Genomic DNA, 9246 nt, shown 5'->3' with positions numbered 1-9246 from the left:
AAACAAAGGACAGCCAGGGAATTCCTAGAAGCTTGGCACTCATCCACAAACTCCATCAACAAACACATAGACCTGGACCCAATATACCGGCCACTACAGCGGACAGCTGAAACTGACAACCGGAAGCGGCAGGGACAGGCCATTGTAAATGCTGGAGGAAACACCACAGAAGCGCTTCACAGGAGGCTCCCAAGCACTGAGGATGTCACCTAGACAGGGGACGAAACGTTTGCAACAAGAAATTCCAGCTCGGCGAACAGAACCACAGCAATGAGCACCCGAGCTACAAATCTTCTCACAAACTATGTTTACAACATTCAAGACATTTGGACAAGTAAGTGGATAGGAAAGATTGAGGGATATGAGCTAAAAGTGGGCAGATAGGACTAATTGAGTTTAGGATACCTGTTCGGCATTGAAGTTTCAGTGCTGTATGACTTTCTGTCTCTGTCTCTATCTTCTCCACCACCCCCTCGGCATAAACTCAGAAATGAGGATGTTTGCCCATGTTTATTTGTGAATCCTCAAATGTGAAAGCTATAAGATCTGTAACAAGAGAAAGCAAGTGGAAAAACATAACAAGTTGGCGAACACCTGTAGAGCAAAACAGGGTTAACATTTCAACTCCCCAATGCATCTTACCATTTCCACTTCACTGTCAATGGTATTACCATTGCTGAATCTTGCACTGTTAAAATCTGTGAAGTACCATTGACCAAAAACTAAACCTGACTCACCATATAAATATTTTAGCTACAAGAGCAGGGGTAAGGAATTTTGTACTGAGTAACACTTCCAGTCTCCTGAAAGTTAGTCTGCCATGTACTATGCGTATGTCAGTAATATGATGGACTACTCTCCACTTGCCTGATGAGTGCTACTTCAGTAACACTCTGGAAGCTTGATACCATCAAGAACGAAGCATCCTACTGATCACCTAAAACATTGACTTGCTCCATCACTAATGTGCAGTGCTAACAGTATTGAGTGTATGTTGCTGGAATAGCACAGCAGGTCAGGCAGCATCCGAGGAGCAGGAAAATCGACGTTTCAGGCCAGAGCCCTTCATCAGGAATTCTGTGTGGAGTTTGCACATTCTCCGTGTCTGCGTGGGTTTCCTCAGGATGCTCCGGTTTCCTCCCACAGTTCAAAAATGTGAAGGTTAGGTGAATTAACCATGCTAAATTGCCCGTAGTGTTAGGTGAAGGGGTAAATGTAGGGGAATGTGTCTGGGTGGGTTGCTCTTCGGAGGGTCGGTGTGGACTTGTTGGACCGAAGGGCCTGTTTCCACACTCAGTAATCTAATCTAAGCTACACTCAACTCTGATCTCCAGCATCTGCAGACCTCACTGTCTCCCAGTGCTAACAGTGTGTATAACCTACAAGATACAGTGCAACAATTCTCCAAAATGTCTTTGATAGCACTTTCCACTTCCAGAGCTCGACTACCTAGAAGAACAAGGGCAACAGATATATGGAAGCATCCCTCAGTGATGCACACCATTCTGACTTGAAACTATGCTCACATTTCTTTTCTCTTTCTGGGTCAAAATCCCAGAACACACTTCTTAACACAAATGTTGGTGGTGGTGTTATGCAACGTGAACTGCAGCAGTTCAAGAATGTAGCTCAACATCATCTTCTCCGGAGCAAAGAAGGATGGACACCAAATGGTGACCTGGCTTGTGATGCCACATCTGTGAACTTTTTTTCTTTTAAATTTTCTTTGTACAGTTAACTTTAGGTGCACTGTCATTTAGAGGATCAATTTGTTGATATTACTGTTTGGATACACAGGTCCATGACCCCATTTCTGGCCCTGCCAATCTGCACGGCAGGAGCAATTATCCTATTTAAATACACCCAGTAGGTGCTGGCGTCAGCAGGAGTTCATCACTGGCATCTGTTAAATTGTTAAAATTGCAAGACAGGCTGGTAACTTTTCTCTCGTGAGTATTAATGGCAGCCTTCCTTATGCATTAAGGCCTCTGTGTCCTAATGTTTAGAAACTCAATCTTTCCCTTCCTTTTGGAGGAACAATGAAAATGTTATTTTTCAAACAAAATTTAAGACTTTTGACCATGGTCAAACTTTAGTACCTGGATGGGTCCCACCTCTACCTGGGTACTGAAGTTAACAGACTGGTGAGCAGTTTTAATTTGGCAAACTGGCATCTCATGGTCTGCAAGGTTAGCAACAAAGAAAAGGATGCATCTCCAGCTACGATTTAGTCCCTACCCCCTCTCTGATACTGATGACCTGGTTTTGTGGTGGGTGGCAACGTTCTCCAAACTCGACCCAAGTCAGATCAGCAGGAAACATCCTTCTCTGACTTAGTTCCTTTAATTTACTTGCATCACACAAATGGAGGAGACACTCACGAGACGTCTGCTGGAGTTTTGTATATTGTTCGGGGCTCAACCTTGCAGCGAAGATGTGAACAAATTGGTGAGAATGCAGAAGCGGGTCACGAGTAGTTCCCGGGATGAGAAACTTCAGTTCTGAGGCAAGATCTAAAAGTTTGGGACCGTTCTCCTTGCAGGGAAGAAGGCTGAGAGGAGGCTTGATAGAGGTTTCAAAATCGTGAGGAGGCTGGATAGAGTAGAAAAGGAACAAGAATGAGCTGGCTTTGATCGAGAGTCATGTGCAAAAAAAGCAAAGGTGATGTGAGGGGACTTAAAAAAAAATCATACAGGGACCAGTTATGGCACACTGCCTACAAGTGTGCTGGAAGCAAGTTCAGTCAAAGCATTCTAGAGGCTATTAGATGATTATTTGGAAAAGAAATACTGTGCTGGGTATCGAGAAAAAGCAGAAAATTGGCACTAGGCAATGATCTTCCCTTGAAGAACCAGTACAGGCATGATGGGCTGAATTGCCTCCTCGTGCACCAATAACAATTGTGATTCTGTAAAATGCTGTGCTTAAACTTTAACAATGTGTCACAAGAGTTGTTGAGTTTGACCCAATGATTGCTGTTTCTATTGTGATCGATGTATATGAGGCCAAATAGGTTTTTCAATGTTAACTTGGTCTCTACTGAGTGACAGGTAACTCAAAAATGTCTTTTGGATTTGTATATTTATCCAAATTTAGGAAATTTAAATAAGCCAAAAAATGCAAATAAGTAGGATTACTGATTCCTAAACTACTGTCAAAACTGCGGAAATATTTATGCTGAGGTCTAAAAATATAATGTGAACTGGTTGGATTGCACATCATAAGAGAAGAATAGAATAAAGCAATTGAACTGGATTTAAGACCATGTCTATACTGTACTTAACTGAATGGGTAGCTGCATTTACTGCAAAGAAATCTCTCTTGATGCAGTTGTGTTTTGTACAATTTGAACATCTTTGTTGAATGTATCTTTCAAGAAATAATTAAATGCGAATATATGTAGAAATGCTGTGCAGTTGCTTGTCTGACTTGAAGTATAACATTTTGTATGGAATTGTTTTGGTCAATGGAATAATTTTCTATTCTTGAAGTTAGCAAGGTAGAATGTTAAATTTTCTGTAATTTTAAAGAACTAAAATGCACAGCTTCAAAGTGAAATAGCCCAGTAAGTTTGTGACATGTTGCAAATGTATGACAGTCAGCTCATGGATGATGTATTCTTTCACAACCACAGGCAATTTGAAACAATCATTCCAACAGAAGACTCTGTCATCACAGAAATGACAGGAACTTTACGAGAATGGGGGATTATGTGGAAACAGCTTTATGTGGTAATAGCTTTTTTACTTTTTTGATCCCGTTATGCCCGGAGATATACTCATGAGTTAATGACTTTTCTCCAAATCTGCAAATTTTCCCTGACTTGTATCCAGAAGAGCATAGTATTGTGATTTTTCTATTAGTGGATTAATCATTGCAGATGCACAATAACCTATGGGACCACAGGAATTTTACAATAATTCTGTTATTGTTTTTGTAGAAAAATGGTCAGGTTGAATGAGCAGCACATCCAGAAGCCTTTCACACATTTAAGAACAGTTAAGACTTGATGAATCATCACACATTCATATTCTTCTCACACATGAACATTTTTGACACTTGCGTGCTGTTTAAACAGCCAGGCAAGACACCTTATGTTAATTCTGACAGCTGAAGCAGCGATAGTGTGGGTTCAATACCAAATCATTTTTGAACTGCTAGTGGGTTAGTAGGTTGGAAATATAAATACATCCAATTATATTTATGGTTTTAAAATTGCCATATATACTCGAGTCAAAGTTGATCTCATGCAAAACATCCAAAATATTCCATATATCTTGTGTAAAAGTCGACCCTAGTTCTTCACAGATAATAGATCAACATTTTTTTCATTATTCATTTCGAGATCAATTAGGCTTCTAAAATGAATTAGTATTTTGGATTGTAGCACATTTTTCAGCCCTTGAAAAGTAGGATCCATGCAACAGTAAACCCCATAAATTTCACCTTAAAACAGTCTTAAAAAATTCGACTTTTACGCAGATATATATATGGTCTACCTTTCTGTTTGGCGTAATTGTTAGACTTTAATATCAACTAGATGTTTTGGGTTTTGCTTTAACTTTTGATGATTTTTCTTTTTGAGAAAGTTATTTAGTTAAATGTAATCCAGGGTCCAGAAATTCTTGTGAAGATAATCTTGAGTGATGCTTTGCCCATCTGAATCCTAATAATTAAAAAGTCCTAATCATAACCATAAGAGCTGTCTGAATTATTTCAGACATAAAAAAACAATTTGTCCTTGTTCACTACAGTTGACAGGAAGTTCAGTGCCTCAAAAATAAAACCTTCTAATTTCCTGTTCAGCTCTTTTGATAGCTTGAGGTATTGTCATAGAGTTTATAATGAGGAAAATGTGGTATAATTCACCGACGGGAGTATCGAACACAATTGCAAAATAGCATTGGCTGTCAGAAAATAACCAAAGCTAAATCTCTGCCCACTTGAAATCTCTCCACTGTTTTAAAAGTAGTTATAGCTGTTGAAGTGTACTTTATTGCTGGCTGGGCCATTTCCTGGCTGTCTTTGTGGGGTAGGCTTGGCTTTCACTTCAGGCAAAATGCAATGTCTTTATGACCTTGTCAAGGTTGTGACATCGGAACCAGTACAGTGAAGTGGATTAAAGCAGCAGGGCATCAAAGAATCAGCTGAAATAAAATCTATCAATTCCAAGGATAGAGTTGATGTATAGTCTAATCTCTGTTGTCTCTCGTTTCTCTCCACCCTGTTAAAATTTGTAAATTTTTTTGTTGTATTGTTGCTAAAGTAGACATATTTACATTTCCTTTCTCATTAAGCCAGATGCACAAAGCAAAGGTTCAAGCTTTTGTTGTGCTAACATTGATTGGGGAGAGGATGATTTAAAAGATTACTTCTCACTCTCGTATAATTAGAAATCATGAGATGCAAACAGGAGGTGGTGGCATTGTGGTAATGTCACGACATAAGTAAACCAGAACCACTGGCTAATGTTTTGGGGATTTAGGTTTGAGTATTGCTGTGACAAATGGTCCTTGCATTCTGGAAAAATAGGAGATCAAAAGCTTGTTCAATAATGATCATGTAACTCTGTTGTTGTTAAAAACCTATCTGGTTCGTAAAAGACCTGGAAGGAAATCCGCCATCCTTCCTTTATCTGGCTTACACGAGCCTCCAGCCCACGGCAGTGTAATTGGCTTTTAACTGCATCTGGGCAATTTGGAACAGACTGCAAATGTTAGCCTTGTCAATAATGCTCACACTCCCACAAACAAAAAGAAAGCATCAATTAACCAGTTTCTAATATCCTTGCACATTCTTTGATGCTCATTCATTTTAACCTTTAAACTATTAAGTGCTTTAAATGTTAGAAAATTGAACATGTGCATGACAATTTCAAGTATGGAGAAAAACCTGGGTCACTCTTCTGCCATCAAGTAACTGGTTGTGAAGGGACATTTTTTAACAAGACATAACCTATGGTCAGGAAAAGCTATATGGTTTTGGGATAGTAGAAATTTATAGTTCAGGTTGGGAGAGGAGTGATATTTAAAAAAATGTGAAGCTAAACAATGATAATAATGGTATTACACTGTGTGCAAATAACGATCTTCCTGAGCCCTTGCACTGTCACTGTTTTGGTAGCAAATTATCCTAATGCCACTATTTTAAGACCTTGAATGTGCTACACTGTTTCAGTGAATTCAATAAACATGGAAGTACAGAACTAATGCTGTTAAGCATTTGCACACATGGTAGTTGTACCTGTGTTCCAGTCTGCATCTTCTCAGGATCTTTTCCAGATCAGATGCTCATGGGCTGAAAGCAAGAGTCCAACATTGCCAATAATTGTGTTGATGAAGACCTGTTATTTATGCAGCTGGTGAGAATCTGGTCAATGCATTAAAACAGAATCTTACGGGAGGGGGCATTTTCAGTCAGACATTGTTCAGCTTTCTGTTTGAATTAAAAAAAACATAATATTTTTCTGAAATGAAAAACACCTGCTTCGAAAAATCTTTATTTAAATCCATGTCCCACATCCCCATGGAAACGCAGCATTTCAGGTCAGGAGGACTCTGGAGAAATGCTCAGGTACCATCTGTCACAGACTCAGTTCGTGAGTAGTTCAATTGATCAAAAAAGGATTGACATTATTTTCATTAAAGGATGCAGATCCAAAGCTGCCAGTCATTTTTTTTCCCCAGTTAGAGGCCAGTATTATTACCTGGTTCCAATGCTGGTATTTTCTTCACAATGCCTTTAGTTATCAAGTCCAATTTATAATATTCTTTTATTGAAAGTTGGATTGTTTATTATTCTTTTAACTCCTTCTGCAATTCACTGGTGCACAGTTCTTTGTCCTACACCCTCACTCTAAAGTTCACCAAGCCAGCTTTCCTTAATTTGCTGGGGTCGGTGAGGGAGCGTAGTAAAGCTGGGAAACCTCAGAACCTTTCAGAAGTACGTGGGTGAGCGCTTGAAATGTCATAGTATTCATACCATGGGCCAAGTGCTGGGAAGTAGGATTAGTATAGATAGGTTAGTACAGATTCAATGCATCAAACAGCCTCTTTTGTGTTGTATGACTTGAAGACTAATTTATCTTTCAACATTCTACACAACTCTAAACCTTATGCTACTGCTGAGTTAAGGGTGTAATGTTCTGAAAGGGTTAATGTGTGTTAGGCGCGCCAGCCCCCACCCCCCCCCCACACCAAAAAAAATCAATATGTTGATCTCAGACTCTAGGTTTTGAAGGAAGTAGACCTAATGTTATGTTGTTTCTCATAGTTTCTGTTGCAATGAATGTCGCACTGAAACATCTATCAAGTGTTAATCATGAAAGAAAGTGCATCTAACTTAACACGTGTTTCTTCTAGTTCAACTGCCAGGCAGTTCTCCTCCAGGCTAGACCTGTAAGTCTTTACCAGAAAGCAGGTCCTTGATTATAATTCTACTCGATGGATCTTATACAATGATGGACTGTGGTGAGGGTTCAACTTGCAACACCGAACAGGATGCTTTTTGGAGGGTTGTGCACATTTTTAGACTGCATGTTAGAAACAATTTGTGAAGTTTCTGGATTGCAATTAAATGAAAGTAAATTAATTGCTGTTCAGTTGCTTGCTCAGCTCCTGTTATGCGAGAAATGTCTATTTGTTTTTCACTGCGATCTTCAGTAATTTTTGTTATTTCTAAGTTTGAAAATCATCTGTTTAGGGAGAATAGCGAGTTATAAGATGAAGGAAGTTTGGAATGGAAAATCCTAATGCCACAGCAAAATATTAGTGAGAAACCTTTGAATGGGTCAGATGAGTAAAAAAAAAACTTTTTTTAGAAAAAGGTGACAAAGAGAAAATAATGATTGAAAGGTTGTAATATTGTACGAAGGATTAGATCAATGCGTAAATTGCCTCAAAAAAAAGACACAGCCAAATCCGACTTGCAGATCCCCACTAGGGCTGTGTCTAGATAAATCAACTGCTGCTAGTATTATTGGGAGCAACGTTTCAAAAAATACTTATCTGTGAAATGCTTTATTTGAAGTAAATTGCTTTTTTTTCCCATGGTTTTTTATTTCAATGTCTATTTGGTGTTTACTTGAGAGAATTTTTACCTAAACTCCATCAGTCATCTTACGGATATTCAGAAAGCTCTTTTGATCATTTAATCCATTGCCTCATGTCACTGGAAGACTTAATGTCGTTCATTGTTGATTTCCAACCGTTTGCTGTTTCTAACCCCAGTGATCCCACAAAGAACCTTGGTTAACTTCTCAATTTTTAATTCTGATAAGGTAATGATTGTCTAAATCTTTGCTAAGGAGAGGTGAAACAGGAGCTGGCTTTATTTTTCTATCAGGATCCCTACTGTGTTGGGAGTCTCAAAGTTCAGGCTTTCTTGTAGGGTGTTGGACTTTGGCTCAATCTAGCAACTTACTTTCTATGTGTGAGCCAAGTCCTGCGTGTTCTTTTAAATGAAGCAATAGGAGAAGATATTCGGTCTCACACTCTTAATTTATTTTAAACAGTAAGTGGACAAGGCATTCAGAGCTCTGGGTCTAAACCTCTTTGTCCCTGACAAACTACAACGTGTGCCAGTTCAAAAAGAAAGACTTCGTTTTGTCCCTGCCCCAGTCTTTTATACCATAAAAACATCATATAAACACAGAATTATCTTCTGATTGGGTGTTGATCTGACTCCATTCCCCGCCTCCTCGCATTCCTAGATGTCTGACCCCACGTGACCTTCTTTTGCCCGTGAAATGGAGCATCACGTGACTTCCTCGACCCACTTCCGAGGCGCGAAACGGAACATCACGTGACTGCCCGCACTCTTCCGGGTGCGAGACAGGACGGCACGTAACCGCCTCGCACTCTTGCGGGGCGTGAAACGGGACGTCACGTGACCACCCCCTGCTTGGGTTACACAGTCACCACAGGGTTCTGAGTGCTGAATCCATCCAGAGTCACAGCCAGCCTTCTGTTTTTCAAGTAAGGGATATATTTACAAGTCCCCCTTTTGGTCTCATAAAAATGAGACCAACCAACCAGTTCTATACATCATATTCGTTCTCTGATGCATAGTCTTCCCCTCTTGCCAAAGCCATGGTTTCCGTCTCCATCTGTGACATCTGGTAAGACGGGGGAGCCTTCCCTTCAATTGCTGTAATAATTACCCTGTTCAACAAAGATCTAATACAGGGAATACAACAACATCCGCACAACACTAACACAATAATCATACCTCCGAGGGACATAAACA

The 9246-nt window shown here is 39.6% G+C and overlaps 1 protein-coding gene across 5 annotated transcripts in view; it reads left to right on the top strand.

Annotated features, from left to right (window-relative positions):
* LOC122559665 (dedicator of cytokinesis protein 4-like) overlaps positions 1-9246 on the top strand; it is a 456397-nt gene that overhangs the window by 119564 nt on the left and 327587 nt on the right. For all 5 annotated transcript variants that reach the window (XM_043709518.1, XM_043709520.1, XM_043709517.1 and 2 more), the window contains exon 5: positions 3635-3731. In XM_043709518.1, coding sequence (XP_043565453.1) covers positions 3635-3731 — 97 coding nt within the window. The remainder of the gene's footprint in view (positions 1-3634; positions 3732-9246) is intronic.

The sequence above is a fragment of the Chiloscyllium plagiosum genome, chromosome 19, assembly GCF_004010195.1.
Source record: "Chiloscyllium plagiosum isolate BGI_BamShark_2017 chromosome 19, ASM401019v2, whole genome shotgun sequence".
Taxonomy (NCBI): domain Eukaryota; kingdom Metazoa; phylum Chordata; class Chondrichthyes; order Orectolobiformes; family Hemiscylliidae; genus Chiloscyllium; species Chiloscyllium plagiosum.
This window is presented reverse-complemented; position numbering and strand designations above follow the sequence as displayed.